General features: G+C 35.8%; 2 protein-coding genes across 4 annotated transcripts; both read right to left on the bottom strand.

Moving 5' to 3' along the window:
• Nucleotides 1-262: 262 nt before the first annotated feature.
• LOC114354291 (uncharacterized) lies at nucleotides 263-4,715 on the bottom strand. The gene is made up of 5 exons (XM_028306589.1): nucleotides 4,561-4,715; nucleotides 3,407-3,545; nucleotides 3,173-3,325; nucleotides 2,623-2,774; nucleotides 263-597 (listed from the first exon to the last, which is right to left on the bottom strand). The coding sequence occupies exons 1-5, from the start codon at nucleotides 4,662-4,664 to the stop codon at nucleotides 396-398; spliced, it is 750 nt and encodes a 249-aa protein (XP_028162390.1). The 5' UTR covers nucleotides 4,665-4,715; the 3' UTR covers nucleotides 263-395.
• Nucleotides 4,716-6,250: 1,535 nt separating this feature from the next.
• Hacd1 (3-hydroxyacyl-CoA dehydratase 1) lies at nucleotides 6,251-20,874 on the bottom strand. 3 transcript variants are annotated; one of them, XM_028306634.1, is made up of 6 exons: nucleotides 20,751-20,874; nucleotides 20,548-20,663; nucleotides 17,248-17,365; nucleotides 14,922-15,151; nucleotides 10,690-11,005; nucleotides 6,251-7,249 (listed from the first exon to the last, which is right to left on the bottom strand). In XM_028306634.1, exons 2-5 carry the CDS (start codon nucleotides 20,643-20,645, stop codon nucleotides 10,750-10,752), a joined length of 702 nt encoding a protein of 233 aa, XP_028162435.1. In that variant the 5' UTR covers nucleotides 20,646-20,663; nucleotides 20,751-20,874; the 3' UTR covers nucleotides 6,251-7,249; nucleotides 10,690-10,749. The 3 variants fall into 3 exon arrangements, with proteins under 3 accessions (XP_028162435.1, XP_028162437.1, XP_028162436.1); XM_028306636.1 differs by having other exon boundaries at nucleotides 20,810-20,828; XM_028306635.1 differs by lacking the exon at nucleotides 6,251-7,249 and having other exon boundaries at nucleotides 10,677-11,005.
• Between the last annotated feature and the right edge of the window lie 804 nt (nucleotides 20,875-21,678).

The raw sequence follows: 21,678 nt of genomic DNA, 5'->3' as shown, positions 1-21,678 counted from the left end.
TGAACTCGACCTACCGTGCACGCCAATCCGGTATATGAACACTCTTGGCTGCCTAGTGCACGGGCTGCATGGAGTGTTCATATACCGGATTGGCTGTCACAGCAAAGCTGCGCCAGCCAGTCGATCATATGAGGCGCACTAGGCAGGCACCCTATTCCGGTACTCTACTATAAAACTTTTCTTCAATTAGGACATACCATGCGCATACTTATGGCTACAGGCGTGATTTTATTTATTTATTTGCAGAAAACAAAATGCTAACTTAAAAACAACAATTTGTATCGTAACAATTGCTTTATTGATAAATAAACCTTACTTAGTTCCGCACTTCTCCTCCGGGGTCACATCACGCACCAGTTTTGTAAAAGAAAATTAAAATATTCAGTTCTATCGCTTTAGTTGCCGTAGTTCTCTATCTGGTCAATGACAATTTTGACGTTGGTGTTGATGAAGTCGAGGCCGTCCTGGATGGCCGACCTGATGTTGTTCTGGACCACCCGGATGATGGTGTTGTCGAAGATGCTCGTGAAAACCCGGATGACAGGGTTCACCAGCCAGTCGGTCAGGATGTTGCCGGTAAGACGCACCCGCAGGCGTCTGCAATACCACAGACGATCACAGATAAGTTTTTTGTTGATAATTCATCATCGTCATCATGATTTCAGCCATAGGAAGTCCACTGCTGAACATAGACCAATGAACTGAACCACTAACCGACGACCTCATAAAGGTAGCAGGAAGGCGCTGGATGCAGGCCGCCACCAACCGGCCATTGTGGAAATCATTAGGGGAGGCCAATGTTCAGCAGTGGACGTCCTATGACTGAAATTATCAACTTACTATTATTATTAGCATAATTATCAACTTACTATCATTATTAGTTTATTTATACTACTGATAATATAATACTAGTCCTATAGTACCTACTCCCAACTTCTACGTTAAAGGACTCGAAGTCTAACATTGCCTTTCCTTTTTTCAGCATTTTTTTCGCGTAAAGTATTTACTTACAACCATAAGGGCAGATTTTTCAATCGTCAGATAACTTTTGACTGAAGAATAAGTTAGGCACATTGACAGTTTTAGTATGGGGAATATGTCAAAATGACAAGGTTTAGTTAAAAGATATAGTTCCAAAATACTGGACTGTCCTGTCGATGACATTGACAGTGGGGCGCCACCGTCAATACCGGATCGCTGGTTCAGATTTTTGCCATGTTGGAAACCATATAGTTGAACGATGGTAGCGCCCCCCTGTCATTGAGTTTGGTGGGACAGTTCAGCGTGGGTCATCTATATCTGACGATTGAAAAATCAGCCCTAAAACAAATAAATGCAATTGAAAGTAAATTATAAACAAAGCCCAACATGACACACCATCCCGCCAACATGTGCATACGAGTATGCACACTTGCACAGCCTATTTATGTAGATTGTAGATGTCTTTTTTTTCTCTGTAGGTACTTACTCTCTTCATTCTTTTATGTTAAAGTAAAAGTAAGTAAAATATTCCTTTTGTCTCTCTAGTGACCGACAAAAGAACAAACGAATATTAATGTAATACTTTCAGGTCATATTAATTATGTGATTTTTATGACTGAACAAAATCGAATAATAAAGAGGCAACTGTAAATATTCAGAAGGTCGATGAAATTTTTTATACTGCGCATTTTATATGAATAACACTTCTGAATCATAAGTTGTATGAAAATACTATGTAAACAGATGTAAAATAAAATTGTGTGTCATTGCCTTTAAAATAACCGGTTAAGTTTCAGTTGGACTCGCGCATTGAGGGTTCCGTACAAACTTAATCTAGGCAGGTGACAAAATAATTTATCTGGGTGCTCTACGTAAAGTTATTATCAACGAAATCACAACATTCGTTTGAATATTTTTGATTGTTTAAAACTTAGATAATGTAATCGGTTAGGTAGAATTAAATATGCCTTTGAATTGCTGATCTAAAGGTGTTATAGATAAAATAAATAAATACCTATCCTTGGACATTAAACACTACGCCATCCAGTCCCAAAATAAACAATGCTTGTACTGTGGACACACTAGATTACATATACTTTTTGTAAAGACCTACAACACAAATCTATGTACGAGTATATTACATAGAAACACCCAGCCCATATAAACAGATAAGTATCACATAGTTATTTTGTGCAGGGATCTAACCCGCGACCTGTCGTGATAGTTCTGTATGCGGGCTAGCGGCAATAAACAGTAGGCATAGTCGTCAGTCACCCAAAAAATCCAAAAAGTTTGCGACGTCTGTTACATTTGGAAAAAGGATGTGTTGTCAACTTTTTGGGCACTTTTGGGTGTCACGAACTATTTGACGTTGACTGTACCTTTAAAGTGTTTACGAATCACGTACGGTAAAGTTTATTTACTTCATTAATTCACAACATACTCCTAGACATCAAATAACAAACAGGAAAAACTACTAACCAGCGTCATTGTCCTGGAGTAACTAGTCTTTCTTACCGTTTTTACCATCAATCCCTAATTTTTAAGTGACCCCTATGAAAACAAAATTCCTGTTATAATTTTATAAAATAAGGGATTGATGATGAAAACGATAACTTAGAAAGTTCTAATACAACTCACCCAATATCAGAAATAGAGAACTCCTGAAGATGAAGCTCATCGTTGTTGAAATCGATCAACAGATCGAATACAATGTTGAAGCGGTTGAGCGAGCCCACAATCCCTCCAGTGGGGCCAAGGTTCATCACCTTCACCAAATACCTGTATATGAACTGAAAAACAAAAGAAAAATTGTTTATCCTAAAAAAAACAAGACAGGTATCTCTAGTAGTTTAAAACCGTGGTCTTAGTCTAGGCGCAGACCACCGATTTGTCGTCGGCCGATAGTTTAATCGTGCAGTTACCTAGGTAATCAGTATAGGCATGTATGGCACTGCGCATATTACACCGATTTGGTATCGGCCGATTCTCCACACATATTAGAATCGGGCCCAACTATCGGCCAACTAAAAGTCGGTGGTCTGCGCCTAGCTTTAGACCGAGAGAATCGTGACTTTTTCGACCCTAGATAGTGGGTATGATTCCCAAGTGAGACACTTTTAATAGTTTGGCGCTTTGTATACCTACATAGTTAAATTATGTATTTTAATTCGATATAGTAGGTACTAACCTCCAAGTCAGTAAACCGGAGCTGGACTCGTACGCGCAGCATGTTGGCAAAGTAGTTGACCCTCTGGTCTCCAGATCGGGCTACGTTCACAAGGCCAGTCATGTAACCGTCGTGGATTTTGAGCCAAGCACTGTATGTGATCAGTACTGGCCTCTGAAAATACAAATGCGAGTATTTAACAACTTAAGTCTTTCCATTTTCATATGTAGAGTCTTCGTGTGAAGAGATACATACAACTTCGAATCCCTCAATGACGTCAGGTAGCTCCATGGGCTCCAGTCCATGGGTTTTCATGAATGGCACGATCATCGAGATAGTATTGTCAACATATTCGTTAACCTCGGCCTGCAAGCCGAGCCCATCCCAGTTTTTGCTGAAACGCATTTATAATTTAAACTACCAACCAAGTGGTAAAAAAGTTATTCAACTGTTTTATGTCACCAACCTTCACACATCAATGAGTGTTAATTAACTCCTTAATAGGGCACACAAGGTTATTCCGTGCTTAAAAGTTATTCTTAATATAAGTAGGTATAAACCGTTTTTATAATGTATAAGATAAATGATCTCTACAAACGAGAATTATTAAAGGTGATTTCCGTTTCATGCATTAAATTAATGAAAGTAAAATCTCTTAGGTATTGAGTACCTACCTAAATACCTACTTAAATGAAAAAATATTTATTCAGTAAGTAGGTATCTTTAAGTTCACATTTTGTTTCAAGTGGCTGGGGTTTCCTTTTAAGTATAACACTTGTGTTAGGATGCTCCTCTCTTTCTTAAAGTTACAAAGGAAAACAATGCTTTTAGTTTTCCTCACTAATGCTCCCACATTGCCGTTAGAAAATGTTTAGTGACATTAGTAAACATTTGTTAGCAAACATTTACCTAATCACAAATGTTAAAAAATGTTTTTTTGTTAGAAAATGTTTAGTATAGGTAGTTAACAAATTATAACAAAATTAAACATGTGTTACCTTTTGTTTGTAAACCTTTTATAAAGGTATATTTTCCTCTAGCTTTAAGCGTTTGGCGCATCCAATAAGAGCGCTTTTTCTTCTTTTTTTAACAAAAAATGAAAGCTATTCCAATGAGCAAATCCTCTTCCATTTTCGTGTAGACGCCCTCAGAACGCTAACCAAACTGCGAGCCAACGCCAGATTTAAATGTTATAAAATGTTAGTAAACATTTTCTATTAGTGTAGGAGCACTTATAACATGTAACAGTTCCTAACAAAATTGTTGGTAAATGTTTTTATGTTAGAAAATGTTTACAAACATTTTCTAACGGCAATGTGGGACCATTACTTAACAAGCTTGCTTACAGGTAAAGTAAGCGTGTATTACATAAATCTAACAATTTCCTGCGTATTTTTTTAAATACTTACCTATCAGCGAGAAACGAAGGCAGCACCTTCGAAAAGGAGCTAGAGTTAGCGTTGGCCAATGCGGCCAGCGCGACCAGAATCACCGCGGTATATTTATTGTTCATCTTTCCACGTAGCGAGCACTTCTCCTCTAGCAGACCATCAAATTAATAATATATACGATACACTATTAAATTGATAATGTTAAAACTAATAACATTATCACACCAGCTGCCCACAATCAACAGATTATATCTTGATTAGAATCTTAATTAACATATTATTATTGTCTACCATAATTTCACAATGTGTTATTTACTCCTGTTTTTATGAAATTAATAACATTCAAAGTCATACGTGACTTTAATTTTTAGATATAGTACTTCATTGTATCTGTAAAACCCTGTATGTGTGGGTGTAAGGACAGAAAAATGTTTTTTTTATTTTATTAAGATTTATTCATTCTGTAAGCTTCTATTTACACCTACACCTTTTCAGTTTTAGCATTGTTGTCATAGCGCCCTTATCAATTCTGCACCTGCTGAATTCGATATTGCAACCTTAGATTATAACAACTGTCTACAGCATTTTTGCGCACGGGTTATGCATAGCTTATTTTTATTGCTTTAATACCTAGAAATAAGAATAACAACAAAAAATTGTTCTGAATTTGCTTTTATTTGTAAAAAATAGAAAAATTCATATCAATGAATGTATGAAACATGAACATAGAGATGATTTAATTTGTTGCCAATTTTTTTTTTTATTTCTTTCTTTCATTCTTTCTAATTATTAAAACATACCAAGCATCCATTTAATATTCATTCTCACAAGAAAAAAATTAAAATAGAGTCCAAATATTTATTAAAAATGTAAAGTTCTAATTTAATGTCATGTTCCATACAAGATTTTTCTCATAAAAATCTAACCCTATCATGCTTTCAGTTTACTGGCCTTGGTAACATCGTCTCTCAAATCCCACTATATTTTGATGAAAGTGTGTCCCTTGTTCTTGCGAATAAGCCCCCATAATTATCTATAAATATATCCCAATGAGAATGAAACGTGCATCTTTAGAGACATTTTACTATGAAGATGGAAAATTCAAATCGCTATAACTCTTTAAAAAGCAAATATTTCCGATTTGTAATCGCACTTTTTTATATAAATTTGCTTATATAATCAGAATATAATAAGTAAAATCCATGCGCAAAAAAAAAAATTTTTTTTGTTGACCGGTGTAATCTATGATTGCAACCTGAATACACACGTTACGATAGGTAGGTACATTGTTTTAAAATGAAATACGTATCTTCACAGGTCAGCTACATTTCCATACAATTCAAGGTAAAATATATTTTTGAACGTCTGTTTTGTATTTATTTATGTATGTGTAACGGAAATCGGAATCACAACGGAAACACATTATGTAGGTATTTAGGTACCTATACGTAATTAACAATGGACAATGTCGAGTAACTGTGCTTCAAGCAATATTTTATTTGCTCTGTCTACGATGAGATTGCACCTTTAATATTCTACAAGGACAGTTATATTTATAAATTAAGATTAGGTATATTAGAGCAAAATAAACCCTATTACAAAAATATAAGATTCCACAAACCCACAAAGTTTTGATGTACATGCTCTGTCGTTCCATTGCGAAGACAATTTGGGAGATTTATAGGAAATTAAGAATTAAAAAAGCGTGTTATTTCCATACAATTTATTCAGAATTGCCATTGCCCATAACCCAACCGACCTCCAAATAAATAAGCATACATTACAGTTCATTACACTAAACGATTCAGTTGTAAACATTAGCTACCGACTTACATTACTTAGTTGTGCTTTGAGCACCAAATAAATAATTACGACAAAGTGCACTTTTATTCAATTCCAGTATGAGTATTAAATGCTATGTTACCAGTTCGAAAAATAAATAAATCATACCTCTTTAAATAAAATTATTTGTACATTGTTAAATAAAAGACCCATGAGAAAAAAAGATGTAGGTAAGTTAATGTTCTAAAAAGCATAGTAAAAAGTGAACGTAAACTTAAATAGATTCGAACTTATCTGTTAAAATCGACCTAAGTACCCCGTTTTTACAAGTTAATTTAATACACTTAATTAAGTATGATAATTTATTCGAACGGAAAAAACATTCTAGTCTATATAAAACTGATGACATCACATTTGGTCTTGCATTGTCATTTAAAATTAAAACAATGTATATTCACCGTTAGGTATTAGGTACATAACTTTTTACACCTTACAAACACTACCTGGTAGTGGCAGAATTGATGCCACCTTATTTTGAACCTTAGTAACATAAGGTTCAAAACAAAAAATCCTTATATGTACCAGAGGGTTAAGAGATACATTGAACTATTTCATTGTACTTTAATTAAAAGCCGTAAGATTCACATTAAATGTACAAAGTCTGGCAAGGGTCGACTGTTTTATTCGTAATTAATTTACGGAGACTCGAGACATCCAAAAGTGGTTAATATCTTAAGATTGTCCGGAATATTTCGGTGAAGAAGTGTCATTCATTTTGATTTTATTTTTGGACCGAAGGAAAACTGACTTTTTCAGGATTAAAGATTTAGAAATAAAGAAGAAATTATAGATTTCAAGAAGTAATAGGTTCTTAAAAGTACTAAATGAGCATGTTTACATGATCCTATTGTCAAGTTAAGGTAATAGGCTAGTTTCCTAAAAAAATTTTTTTAGTCCGTCATTTTTAATATCAAAAAATATTGGACACATATATTTTTATTTGTCAATCTAACAAATAATTACATAGTTATGGTGCGTTGAAGTACCGCACGACGTCACAATAGAGGTGGGCGCCACGCCGGCGCGCCGCCGCCGCCGCGAATTTTTTCACGCCGCCGCCGCCGACGACCAGCTATCGGCGCGCCGATATTTATACTGTACAAACTATTTGAAATTTATTCCTCTGCTATACTGTACTAATTTGTGTTTCAAACGCAAAAGAACTATTTTTTTATTGAGTTGAGCGGCTATTCTTGTTCAATAAAGTCCTAGTATCACTGCGACCGGTACCGATCTATTGTGATCGCCGCTATTTTCCTTACAGTTCGCCTCCGAGTCCTGCGTCCATTAGGAATGCAGTATCTTTTGGGGGGCTTAGGGTGTGTTTGCCCAGGTGTAAGCTCCGCTTGCGCATTAATGGTCCGCAGTCCGTGAGAATGTGTAGTGGCGTTTCATCTGCCTCTTGGCACATCCTGCACGTTCTTGATTCGGATAGTCCCATAGTGGACAAGGGCTTGTTTAAGCTGCTGTGTCTAGTGAAGGCTCGAACTAAGATGCACATTTTGATCCTACTCAGTCCTATGATCTGCTTAGAGCATTTTCGGTCATAGGCTTTTATAAGAGGTTTGGAATGAGTTAATCCTAGCATGTCTGACCATGCCTTAAAGGATTCGTTTAAACAGATGTTCTCCAGGGTCAGTCGAGCGAGACTTTTGGGAATGCCACAAAAGGGTTCTGGACCATATTGGGTTCCCTCCGCTCCCGCTCTGGCCAGTTCATCGGAATTTTCATTGTCCACGATTCCCGCGTGACCTGGAACCCATTTCAGCGTTACTCTGTTACGTTTTCCTAGGGTATTCAGTCGACTCATGCAGTTTTCTACCAACTTTGAAATGATTAAGTTGGAGTTTAAGGCCAGCAGCGCGGCCTGACTGTCTGAGTTAATGTAAATTATGTGGTTGGCATAATTTTTTTGCAGGTTAGCTTCCGCACATTCATTAATGTCGTAGACTTCTGAGAGATAGAGGCATATTTACCCAGGCTTTGAGATAGCCTAAGTTTCGGCTGCTCTCCATACACGCCAAAGCCTACTTTCTTCTTAATCGGTCTTACTCTTGTCAGAGTGGTCGTGGTTGCGCTGACGAGGTACATGGTGGGGGTGGAGGATGGAGGTACAATTTATATGTTTATGCCATATAAATTGGTACACAAGGCAAACTTAATGCCGTTGATATACTAATAATTGATTGAATAACTTAATACTAACTATATTAACAGTTAATCAAGTACATTATTCAAGTTACTGCTTGGTCTAGTAAATAATTGAGCGCGAGAGGCGCCGGTCCCTCTTGCTGTCAAGAAAAAAATCCCCGCCTTCGTCTGGCAGATAACCCACACTATTTTACTATACTTTAAGCGAATCACTCACACAGAGATTAACAAATATGTCTCGGAATGCAAATGGGAACCACAACCTCTGGAAGGCAACAAAGTACCTCCCTCAAAGTGTTCTCCGCTTACACAACACAATCTCCCGCCATTCTAGGTGCTGTGCTGCCAAACCTTCCCATTGTGATTTGAGAGGGCTCATTTGGCATCTTTTCGTATGCTGCTTCTGGACATCTTAGTACTTGACTATCTGAGGAGTTGACCGCCATGTTTCCGCTTACCCTCCTCAAGTTCAAAGTAGAAGATTGATTCCTACTACGCTAATTGAGGACGAAAGACGCAGGAGGACAAAGTGACTGACATAGCCCACAGAATCGCTAAAATCAAGTGGCAGTGGGCGGGGCACATATCTCGTAGAGCTGATGGCCGCTGGGGCAGTAAAGTTTTTGAGTGGCGACCACGAGCCGGAAGACGTAGCGTGGGCAGGCCTCCCACTAGGTGGACCGACGATTTGGAGAAGGTCGCAGGAAGTGCCTGCATGTGAGCGGCGCAGGACGTCTCTCAGCTGAAACGAAAGAACTAACGCTATGAGAGATGGCTAAGCTAAAGAAATAGCCAAAATGGACCCTCGTAAAGCACTTGCATTTGATCTGATCACCATGAAGTCCATGGTCTTGACAATGACCACACTGAGTGAGAAGAACCTCGCAAGTCTCTTAACTTTGGAAATGATCCATAAGGCTGGCAAGTCGCCTAACGAATTCTCTTATCGCTCAATTAATCTGACATTTGTACTGTATGGAAAAGGATCATTCTTGCTCGTTTATTCTCTTGCCTAAGTATGACCCATGTAATACAGTATATCCGACCAGAAATTTTGGCAGAAACCATACCAACCATAATGAGTACAATGTTTGAAAAAGAAAGAATCCTGTACGTCTGCTTTCGCTGCGGCTTCAGCTGGGTTTATTATAAAGGACTACTACCTGCTGATGGATTCTTATCTCAGTGACAGACAGTTTTAAATCAAACTCGGTGACAAAATCTTCTCTTTTTAGCTGCAGAGCTGGAGTACCCCAGGACTCTGTACTTGGTCCGATACTCTATAACATCTACTAGTAAAGTAGCCCAGACACCAGAAAGCTGAGGCATTCCTCAAATGTAACTGTGATCTTAAAGTGACTAGACTGTTGCAATGTCAGCTGCTTGGCTGACCAAGTGGCGCATGTAATTAAGCCCCGAAGTCTCACCATATTATCATTTAAGACGTGAAACTTATCCTCCGGCCAATCTAGACCTCGACACATTGCTGCAATCAACCTGCATTAAAATCCTGGACCGTAGGATGACATGGAAAGACCATAAATATAAATAAAACAGAACTGAATATAATATTCCACCGACAGTCAGCTAATCCAACATTAACTATGTGCCTCCAAAGAGCTCAAAAATACATGTTAAGGGTACTTTTATCGGCACATTGGTACGCTCGCCTTTAGGAAATACACGAGAACTTGATCTCAGCCAAACTCACTATCCAAATATCAAAGTATCTATGATCAAGAGAGCTAATTTACTAGGGTAAACCACTGCTTTAGTGGCTCAAACCCCAATCAACTGCAAATCACCTGATTAGTCTTGACGACAGATACTAAAAAAGCAGATTAAAAAAAAAACCTAATGAACAATGGTCAAACAAGGTCACGCCGCCGACGCCGCCGCCGCCGAGGTCAAAAAGTCGGCGCGCCGCCGCCGGCCAATTTTATATCGGCGCCCACCTCTACGTCACAACGTGCGGCACTTTTATGCAAGCATTGACGTCAAGAAGAGGCCCGCTTCTTATGAACTTTGGCGCGCTTTATCTCTTTAAATTTTCATTAGTTTGAAAAAGTGAAAAATACGTGTAGAGTATTTTTTGATAAGTTAACTGACGGACTAATTAAAACTGTTGCTTTTTGACCCAGGAAACATCCCTATTGAGTAGTGAGATGTGCAAAATATGTCCCATTTAAAGAAAAAAGATAACAAATCTCTCAACTACTTTGTTTTCTTTGTGTCATCACCCAACACTTTTCTCCTCTGTTTCAACATATGCCCGAAGAGGTACGGGAACAGTGGGAAATACATAAACATGTAGAAGTACATGAAATAGTAGAAATTGAATGCAACATTCCAGTCGTTGGGGAATGAAACAGTGTACAATTTCTTTTCAACGATTTCATCCAGCGAATGATACATACAGAGAATTTCTCCGGTCACGCCGAGTGGATACAGTATCAAAAACGTTGAGTATCTGAAACAAAAACAAAAGAAGGTATACAAAATGTAGGATTAAAATTTGCTAATTAACGTTAGTTAATATTTAATTAATTTTCGGCAACGCCCACTCTAATTTCTGACCCAAAAAGTTGTACAAGGAAAAAATGTGTTAATTGATTATTTTTTGTGTCTATGAGCAATAAAGTTTCAAATTAATAAATTGCCCCTATACATTCATAATATCTCATCAAATCTAAAAAAAATACTGTACTGATTTAATTCTTAACTACCAAACAAAATTCAACATTACCTTGATTTTGCGATACTTTAGCGAAGTTTAATGAATAAATGATTATGCTACTCTCAAATTGACGCAGTTTTTTGGTTTGGTTTGGTGTAGTTACTAGTCGCTTGTAAATTGTAAATTCAGTTATTTATTATCATGTAAAAACGACGCGCGGTATGTCAAGCAAACTGCGTCATCACCACAGAACCACAGTAGATTTCATTAAGTATTCATGTTTACCTACACAAAAGTCATGGTCATTGCTCGATTATACTTTACAATCTAAATAAACATATTGGTTAAATTACTTATCCGTAAATGCTTAAGTTGCTATGCAAAGAGTATTAGGACTTGCTAATCTAGCAATCTAAATGCTTAGTAGAACCAGGCCTGTTCATCTCCGCGAGTTTACATCGAAAACCAAACACGCTCGATGGCCCACCTACAGGATACTATTCGACAAGGCCTCACATACGAGCGAACATTGACTCACGCACGCGTATTCTTGTGTATGATGGAAGAAAATAAAGAACATGGTGTACTAAATACTGTGCAGTATTTAACTGCCTAAATAATAATAAAAACACAGAATGTACTTTTTTAAGTTGCCTCAAGACACTGAGAGGTAAATAAGTAGTTAATATTATTCATGATAATTCATGCTAAATCATGTATTTCCTCCGCCATTTTCCGCAGTTTGGCACCTCACGTCACATCATTTTACCGAAGTCAGCCCTATAGCTTCGGCGCAGTGCCGATCACTGACGTTTGTCAACAAAATGGTGCTTGACTCTTGAGACAGGCTAAATTACACCATATTGTTAATGACATTGAGCATACATTTTTTTAAATACCTATTGTGTCAGGGTTTGTTTACTTCATTTATAGTTGTAGTTTTACAGTAAAACAAAAAGAAAAAGCTACTTTAACGGTTTCATTATATAACAGTAAATATATTTAAATGTTTCTGTATCGCTAGTAATAAATTAAATATCGTTTTCAGATCGAAATGAGTATCGTTTTGAAGACCGGGTTTGTGAGAGTTACAATATCAAATTCCAACCACAAACCGTATTTAAAGGAAAGTTGTTGGTATTGGCTGGACAAGTCCGAGATGTAGAAGAATTAAGAACAAAACAAGGGCAGAGTTCAATAATTCACGCTCTCATCATAAGGCAAACATCTGTGCACAACAACTACTGTGACTCATTTTTGTACTACCACGTTGTATAGTTTAGTTATTTCCAAATTGTAAACGGCTATTAAAACAGCCCTATCGAAATACAGTCCACTCTTTTATTTAAGTTCCCAGTAGGACCCTTTTCATGCGATTAATTAATGATATTAAAATGTATTATGTAGAATCGCTTTGCCATTGACAGATACATCTGATGACAGAGCTTACATTATTTCTACTTTTGACCACCATGAGCGCTGCGATAGATTATGTCCCCCCCCACCTAGTACTTCGCACCCAGCGAATACTACAAGCACAGTCAAAATAGAGGAAACTAGGCAGACGGCATCTGATAATGGTAATCTTTTTGAGCTAAAGTCCGGTCGCCACACACACTGCAGCCGCCCGTCACACAGTCGCGACAGCAATATAATTACTAGAGATGAAACGGATATCCGGTAACTATCCGGTAGGCCGGATATCCGGCCTAAATTTACTATCCGGCCGGATACCGGATAGTAACTCACTATCCGGCCGGATACCGGATATTAAAAAACTACAAAATTTTCCTATTAATAAAATGAAATACATTAATCTTTGAGGTAAATATCAATAAAATGGGTTATAATAATGACGGCTTTTATTTTAAGTTCAAAAAGTTACAAAAAAGCTATATTAAGGCCTTTCAAAAAACTAATTTCTTTTTCTGAGCTATTCACTCTAATGATGAATACATAAATAGTAAATATCTGTTAATGTCGAAATATTACCAAATAAAATAGGCGATCTTTTTTCACTAATGGTCTGATGACATGATGCAGTTCAGTCAGATTACGCAGCAAGTAAACTAATTTAATTTTCGCTATTCAATCACACACTCACGATGGCAACCGAAACTGCCCCAATTGATCTGCCCCCTAGACAAGTGGCTAAATCTGTCATTCTATTCGGACGGATTCGATTTTCGTAAAGTGTGACTTGTCTAGTCTACTAATAGACCCACTGATCGCGTCCGAAGTACCTGAGCGGCGCTAAATTCGTCACGACATGCAACGAGACAATGGGCCAACTATCCGGCCGCCGGATATCCGGCTATCCGGCCGAGCAGCTGGCCGGATATCCGGTATCCGGTATCCGGCCAAACAACTATCCGTTTCATCCCAACTAATATTATAAATGCGAAAGTAACTCTGTCTGTCTGTCTGTCTGTTACGCTTTCCCGCTTAAACCTCGCAACCGATTTTGATGAAATTTGGCATAGAGATAGTTTGAGTCCCGGGAAAGAACATAGGATAGTTTTTATCCCGGTTTTTGAAACAGGGACGCGCGCGATAAAGTTTTTCTGTGACAGACCAAACTCCACGCGGGCGAAGCCGCGGGCGGAAAGCTAGTCTCTAATAATTACGCACGAGCAATTTGGATGGGTAGCTTGGGGTCATTGGACGAAATTCTATGTGTTCGGCGACCGGACTTTATAATTCAACTTTGGTGTATAGGTAACACTCATTTAAATAAAACAAACATTTATTATTTGTTTATTCTTAATATGTTAACTTTCATTTTGCTTTTTTAGGGTTCCGTAGTCCTGACAAGGAACCCTTATAGTTTCGATATGTCTGTCTGTCCGAGGTTTTGCTTGGAAACTATTGGTACTAGAGAGCCGTAATTTTGCGGTGGTATGTATATTAATATCGCCGACAAAACGGTAAAATATTTTTTTTTTTTTAATTTTTTAGGATAGCTCTCCTACATGTAGTGGGGATGAAATTTTTTTTCATCTTTTAAAATGGCATAGGGGTTTCTAAGACTATTTTTACATTTAGGGATCTGTTTGCAAATTATTAAAGTTTAAAGTGCCAATTTTTGTTCGAATAGTGCGTCCCCCCCCCCCTCTAAAATCTAAACTGTTGACATTAAAAATCTGAAAAATTCGTAATGATACTGCTTTTCATGAACTTTCAAGGAAAACTATAGTGGTTAAGATACGTCAGTTAAGAGTAATAGTCATTTAACTCATGTATTATAAAATTTCTTAACTAGTGAAAATTTCTTCGAAGAAAATCTTAAAAGTGACTTTAGATGAAGTAATTGCTTGCTTCTGAAATATATTGTGTTAACGGCGGACAACTACGGAACCCTACACTGCGCGTGGCACTTCACGCACTTGGCTATTTTTTTAAATAAATTCTTACTATTATTGTATAAACCTTCAATGTAACTTGTTTGTGTTATTTGCCAATAGGCGAAAAGCTGTACCGCGGTGTCTTATTTAAACCTAAATAGGAGTCCCATAAGTGCGCCGAGGTTTCCGTGGTTTATTAATGGTCCTTCGAGCCGGATTGTGATTTGCTATTTTAACGTTAAATTTTGTTTTAATGAGACCCGAACCCACGACCTTTCGCTGACAAAGTCAGTTCGTCTATTGGCGCAAGTACACTATGCGGGAAATTGGCCAGTATTTTGTACAAATAGAAAAAAAAATCTCACCTTAAATACGAGAGCGTTTGTGGGACGGCGTTGATGAGATTCAGTCCGTAGAACGCATAACGCACTATTTCAGTGATGGACCAGGCCAGAATACAGAGCGGCAGGCCGGGACTGACAGTGGCACTGTGTAACGCCATCAGGATAGCGAACACCAGGAACACCCTCGAGTGCACCTGCATCGTCACCACCAGGATGCCAGACGAAACTAGGCCCAGTAGCGAGTGAAGTATCTGGAAAAAACAAAGATAAATGTTTATCCAGGGGCGTAGATACGGGGCTCTCAGGCTAAAAAAGGGGGCCCCTTTATCCTTATTAACCCTTTTTTAGATGAGAGGAAGAAACAAATTTTGATACAGAGCCCGTCTTGAGTTGCGCACGCTACACGCACCATTAAATTGAGTTGATACCATAATTATCATATTTTTTTAAACAGTTTCGAAAACGGAGTTTTTAATTTGTTGCAAATTAATATTTTTAGTCTAACAGAACTAGTAATGTCGTCATAATTTCTTTTTTGCCTTACAAAATCCATGGGAGCTATACATATTTTTGACAACAAATAAAAAGTATGCCATTTGATCATAACTATTTAGTAACTAGGTAACTGTTCAAGTTTTCGTTACTGCTAATTATTAATGGAAACTATAAGCCGATTTGGAAACCACATTTTTTTTTTAAATCTAAGGATTCTGAAGGTTGCGTATTTTGGACCAATAAATTATTTTTCTTTCTTTCTATTGCGTGCCAGAGACCTACTTATTATTTTATAAAACTTAGCTCTTTTATCTTTTTACTTGTTACCTAACCTATTTACTTACACGATTAGTAAAATGATATGAGCGAGTTAACAAACAAAAACAACTAAGGACTTAGACAACGTAACATTCATGGAGTTTATTACGAAATAACTTCACAGAATCACATAACGAAGTAGGTAGGTACCTACATACCTACTAAATAACTACACAAACGAGTCTTAGTAGTATCCGACTGTTAGTCATAGAGACTTGTTACATAAAGTTAAACATCCCTTGTAGTACTTGTTTATTTGTCATTTAGTATGGAAATGACATTTTAACCAATGTTCATTCAACGTTTGTTTAACTTTTTTGTAAGGCCTTTACTTTTCAATTATTTACTTGTCATTTTTTACTTACATTTTTTTAACATTGCAAGATGGCTATACCCATTCATTAAGGTGATATACCTACCTACTTAACAGTTTTCTGGTTAAAGTTGTTGTTGTCATTATTATCATATATTAACATTATCATTTAAATTTCATGAGCTTCTTGTAGAATTCATTATCATGTCTTGTGATCACTATGTAATATTTTAAAATTTCTACTATTATTTACTCAAAATATTAACGAAATATTACTTTTGTGTATTTATATGGATTTTAGAAACTAAGTAATTTAGGTACAAATCACGTCACGTAAACAAGCGAGCGCTCACGTGTGCCTCTCGTGGTCTAATATAAATAATTAATTTTATTTATTTTGTTTGAGTCTCAAAAAACATTTGTAGTCAAAAGCTCAAAAAATTCAAAACTTCAAAAAATTTACCTTGCTAAATGTATAAAGTAAAACATCGCAAAAATGAACTCAGATTTTGCACCTTATGTGACATCACGAAATTTAAAACTCGATCGTCATAATTTATGGATGCTCTTTATGATTGTTTAATTATTTTAATGTTATTTATTATTATAATCGAACCCTAAAAAATCATCGAACGTGAGCTAATAGGACAAACATGATTGTAATGTAATGTTGCTTTCTATCTCACTTTTTTGTGTCGATAGTTTAATCCGTTGGAGGGCGTTGATCCCTGCGACACAGTTTTATACTTCTGCAGGGGTCATCGTTTTTTCATGTATTATGTACCCTTGTACTACAATACGAAATAAATAAATAAATAAATCCTACTATTAATAATATTACTGATTGGAACGTTTGCGAGGATGGCGATTTTCAATCAAACTTGATTGTGACATAACTCACAACATTCCGCTAATACCAATCCGATAAAAAAGAGAATCAAATTGGCTCAATTTGGAATTTTGGATTTCCGGTTTTAGTAACAAGTTTGTGATCAAGCGTCTGCAAAAACAATAATATCTGTTTACAACAAAAAATATTTTAAAAATCTATTTGTATAGTAGGACTTAACGTATACTCGAACTTTTAAATGATTTTAATCTGACTCATAAATCCTATAGTAATGGGTAAGTTCTTAACTAATTAATTAATTAATCAATTCAAATGATTAATCTCTATTTAAATTGTATGTATTATTAATTTAGCTAGGATAAGCAACTTACCTCCAAAATGGCACCTCCCTGGAATATATATAACGTCCATTTGATCTCGTCCCAATAAGCGTCTAAGGTCCCACGGTTCAGGAAGTATACGAGGGACTGCCATAATAAATAGGACCATCTGAAAAACGAAAGACATCATTTCAAAGATTATTTTAGTCTCTCGCCTTATGCTTTAGAAGGACTCTACATACCTACCAACCCCGCCGACAGCCCGGCGGCTTGGTATAGGCGACATTATTTCAAAAGAATCATGACGCGACGACTTGTACTCTCTATGACTTTTGACAACATATCGAGAGTCTACCGTCCATTTCAAAATAACATTTTCGTAGGTATACCAAAAATTATCAAAACAAAACCTTATTTAGGGCCCCCAAGAAACTTTAATACAGGGTCCATCATAGGCATACTACGCCACTGAGGATACTGAAATATACAAGGTGTTTGGTAGAACGTTAGACAAACTTCGTGGGTGTATATGTAAGGATAATTTTTGTATTATTATTCTAAGGCATGTATTTAAATGATCTTTTTAAATTAGCAAAAACGGCAAATAAAAAAATCTAAATGGTCATCTATTTTAATGATTGATCCTCTTTCTTTGATACATAAAATAAATGAAATCGATCGATATTTAAACCTCTTTTGAACTACGCAAAAAAAAATTGAGATGTAAAAATTATATCTGATCGTTACTTGTTGGTCCTCAAAAATAAAAGAAATGAGCACCAAATATTCAATATTGTGATACTTTTTTAAATAATTCGATTTGTATAAATTATTTTTTGTCTATATCAAATAATCTTCAAAATAATTATGTTATGGTACTTATTTTTATTAATTAGTAGTTAAAGGATGGAAACTATTTAAAGGCACTTGATGTTCAAAGATTTATTTTTTATTAAAAAAGCAAGTTCACACTGCGTTATCGGGTCGAATTGACCTTAGGTGCTGGATGCGTTGGTGCGGGATGGATATATTCGGTCTTTTTAGTAGTACGAAAGATAAATATTGTTTTGCAATTGTTTCGTCAAACACAGTAAATATTTGGAAAAAAAAAACTTATCAGGTCCTTACGACCCGATGTCGCACTAAAAGTAAACAAATATCGTTTAGTGCTTTTATCGTGTCTAAGCAACCCGTTGACAGATGACTTTATTATGGTCACTGATCACGGTCGAGATCGGTATACTAAGAGAAAATCAACCTTGCGATTTGAAAACAAAATAAAGAGGTAAAAATTATGATGTCGGGTTCAGGGATGTCAGAAGTAAGAAATTATTTTACATAGCGCCTCTAGTCCCAAACTAAGCAAAGCTAGTAATTTAAACAAACATGGCAATGTACCATTCTGCTTGCTTATTGGCCGCTAAGCCCATGGCCAACTCAGTGACCAATGACGGACGATTGTCACTCAACCACAAAGTACCGAGTAAATTAAATATTAACCAATAATATTTTTAGTTAGATCAAATATATTTTAAAGTTAAGTTATACATAGATCGAAATGTATTTATTAGGTGATCAATATTAAAAGGCAAACTTGATATAAATATCATCAAATTAACAAAATTAAAGATCAATAACTAAAAAAGAGGATCAAATATTATTTTTGTTTACCAAATATTAAAAGAGTATGTTAAACATAAATATTATGTTACCTTAAATGAAGATCATTCATAATTTATCCGTAGATCAACTAATATAGACCCAATAATTAATATAAAGATAAAATTATAATAAAATACATAATTTTTTTTTAAAAGTGCACATACAAAAAAGATCAATTAGTTTTTAGAGGATCAAATAATATTGTCCCTTATTCTAATTACTTCCATAAACTTTGATTTTTTGACGAATTTCAATTATAATTACTAGGTACTCACATGCGATATATCATTGGAAAGAAGAGAAGCTAGAGAAATTTTTAAGATCATTGGCAGTCCATTATCACCATTCTTTTTTTTTTAAATCGAATTCTAAGTTGATTTTTTTTATCGTGGTTTGTACTTTTGTTAAACTTTGCTCGGCTGGATCCGAAAATTTATTTTATTTGACTGCTTAAAGACAATTCGATATTAATACCAAATAAAAAATCTATTGAAAACACGCGAGGATAAAAATTGAAGAAGTTTTTAGGTCAAATTTTGGAAAAATAAATTAAATAAAAACAAAAATATACACTCGAATAACCCTCCAACTGGCGCAGTCGGGTAAAAAGTAGCTTACTTAGGGTCAAATGGGAGAATTTGTGTTTTTAAATTGACCTTACCTATAGAAGTTTGACTAACGTTCTACCAGACACCCTGTATAATACTCAATTTTTATAACTAACCAAAAGTGTACAATACATACAACATTTTCATGTTAATGTAAAATTTTATTGGACAAAATTGTTGTGGAATAGGTAAAGTCAGTTATCTGTATTACAGTCATGCTTAAGTCACACTATTGGACAGTCTGCACATAAACATTACTGTATAACGACGTCTGTCCTTACAAAGTACAGATATAAATTGATTAGATGATTTGATAAATCAACTAATACAGTGTGAGTCTTGATAAAGTGCCCACGCAGAGGTCCCGGGTTCGATTCCCAGTGGGGGCAGATTTTTCTATTCGGCTTGGCTGGTGGTAGGGCTTGTTCTAAGTCCACCTGGCTAGGTACCACCATCTTACCTGGCCAAGAGCTTCCTCGTTGTGGATTAAAAAAACTTATGAAAATAGGTGAAACTAGACCTATTTTTATCGACGGAAAAAATTACAAAAAAAAAGATTTTTTTTTTTATTTTATACATTTTCTTTCAATTACTTATTATTTAGCATTATTACTGTTTTTATTTTATCAGGATACTCTTAGTTTAAAGGTAATTAAGTTTTCTTTACAATAAGGAATTGAAAGAAAAAAAATCAATAACTTTTTTTTTAAATCTTAGACATTTTTTGGCATTTTTTCCGTCGATAAAAATAGGTCTAGTTTCACCTATTTTCATTATGTTCACTTTATCAAGACACACTGTATTTAGAGTTGTTTAGTAAACAAGCTACCTATTAAATTATTTTTTACCTACACTACACATAGCACAAAAACCCAGGCCATTCCAATAAAAAATACAAGAATTAGGGTGAAAGTTCCACTAGTTGACCATTTAAGCGGGTTAAATGCATAGAAAAACTTCATTATTTTGTGGTAGGTTATTATTTTAAAATGTTGGTCAGGTGTTGGTGTGTGGTCAACTAGTGGTACTTTCACCCTATTCAAAAAAATATTATTTTTCTGTTTTTTTTATTCAAACTTACCCTAAAGTTTGTAAAAAATTGTACGCCAGTAGATATGATTTTCCAATTGCCGAAGGTCCTGAACGCCTAACTGTTTTCTTTGCAGTTTTTTCCGACATAGTGGCTCTTGGTGATTTCTAAAATTGGAGCAAATTTTATAAAATTAAAAAAAAAAAGATATAACTTGATAAAATATAAAATAAACTTGATATGAGAACACTTACTTTTACAACGTATTTGAAAACAACATAAATTATAAAAATAAGCAAAGTTACAACTCGACCTTGCGTACGTCAGCCTGTGTGCGATAAACACCTAAACAGCGCTTGGCGCTGCTTGCTTCGGCCAGGGTACGGAAACTTCCATACTACGATCAAACTTGCTTCCAAACAGCGACTTCAGTTGATAAATTCCAATACTTTTTTTTTTTCTTTATGGCTCTCGCGGATTGCGTTTAGCCACGACAGGGTTCTTGATTTTTGCGTTCAGTTTTGCCATAAGTTTTGCGGACATTGCGTTTAGACAGGGTGGGATTGGGTTAAAGTTAAAAGGTAGGGAAACGAATCAATTACGGATGGAAACGGAACAAAGGATGGTTTTCATAGGATCAATTTAGGTGTGATATAATTACAAAATAATAAAAATAAAATAATATTTACATAAGTACAATATACATTACTATTTACAATTTTATATTATTATGGGTAATAAATTCGGCTAGGATATTATAAACATCAATGTTATTGGTATATAATAGGCAAGTGATGGATGTAGGAAAAGGAATTTTAATGGCTAAAAGAGAACTAATAAAAGAGGAACGATCATATAGGCAACAGTAAAAAAATATGTGATTTAAGTCTCCGACGCCAGAACCACAAATGCACGAATCATTATCAAGTACATGAATTTTAGCCAAGTGTGCTGGAGTGCACACGTGACCAAGTCGCATTCTAGTTAAAATGGTAGTAACTGTTTTGGAAAGATTCATTTTAACAAACCATGGTTTACAAAGGATGGATGGTTGAATGAGCTTGTAATGTTTCCCCTTAGATTGGCTAGTGAACTCCCAATTCTCATCCCAGGCAGATTTGAGATAAGCTTTGGGAAGGGCTGCCGTTAAGTCATGGCAATAATTTGTGTACGGATGTATAT

This window comes from Ostrinia furnacalis, unplaced genomic scaffold (genome assembly GCF_004193835.3).
Source record: "Ostrinia furnacalis isolate ACB-3 unplaced genomic scaffold, ASM419383v2 OfSCF2039, whole genome shotgun sequence".
NCBI classification, from domain to species: Eukaryota; Metazoa; Arthropoda; class Insecta; order Lepidoptera; family Crambidae; genus Ostrinia; species Ostrinia furnacalis.
Note: the sequence above shows the minus strand (reverse complement) of the source record. Positions and strands in the feature narration are given on the sequence as shown.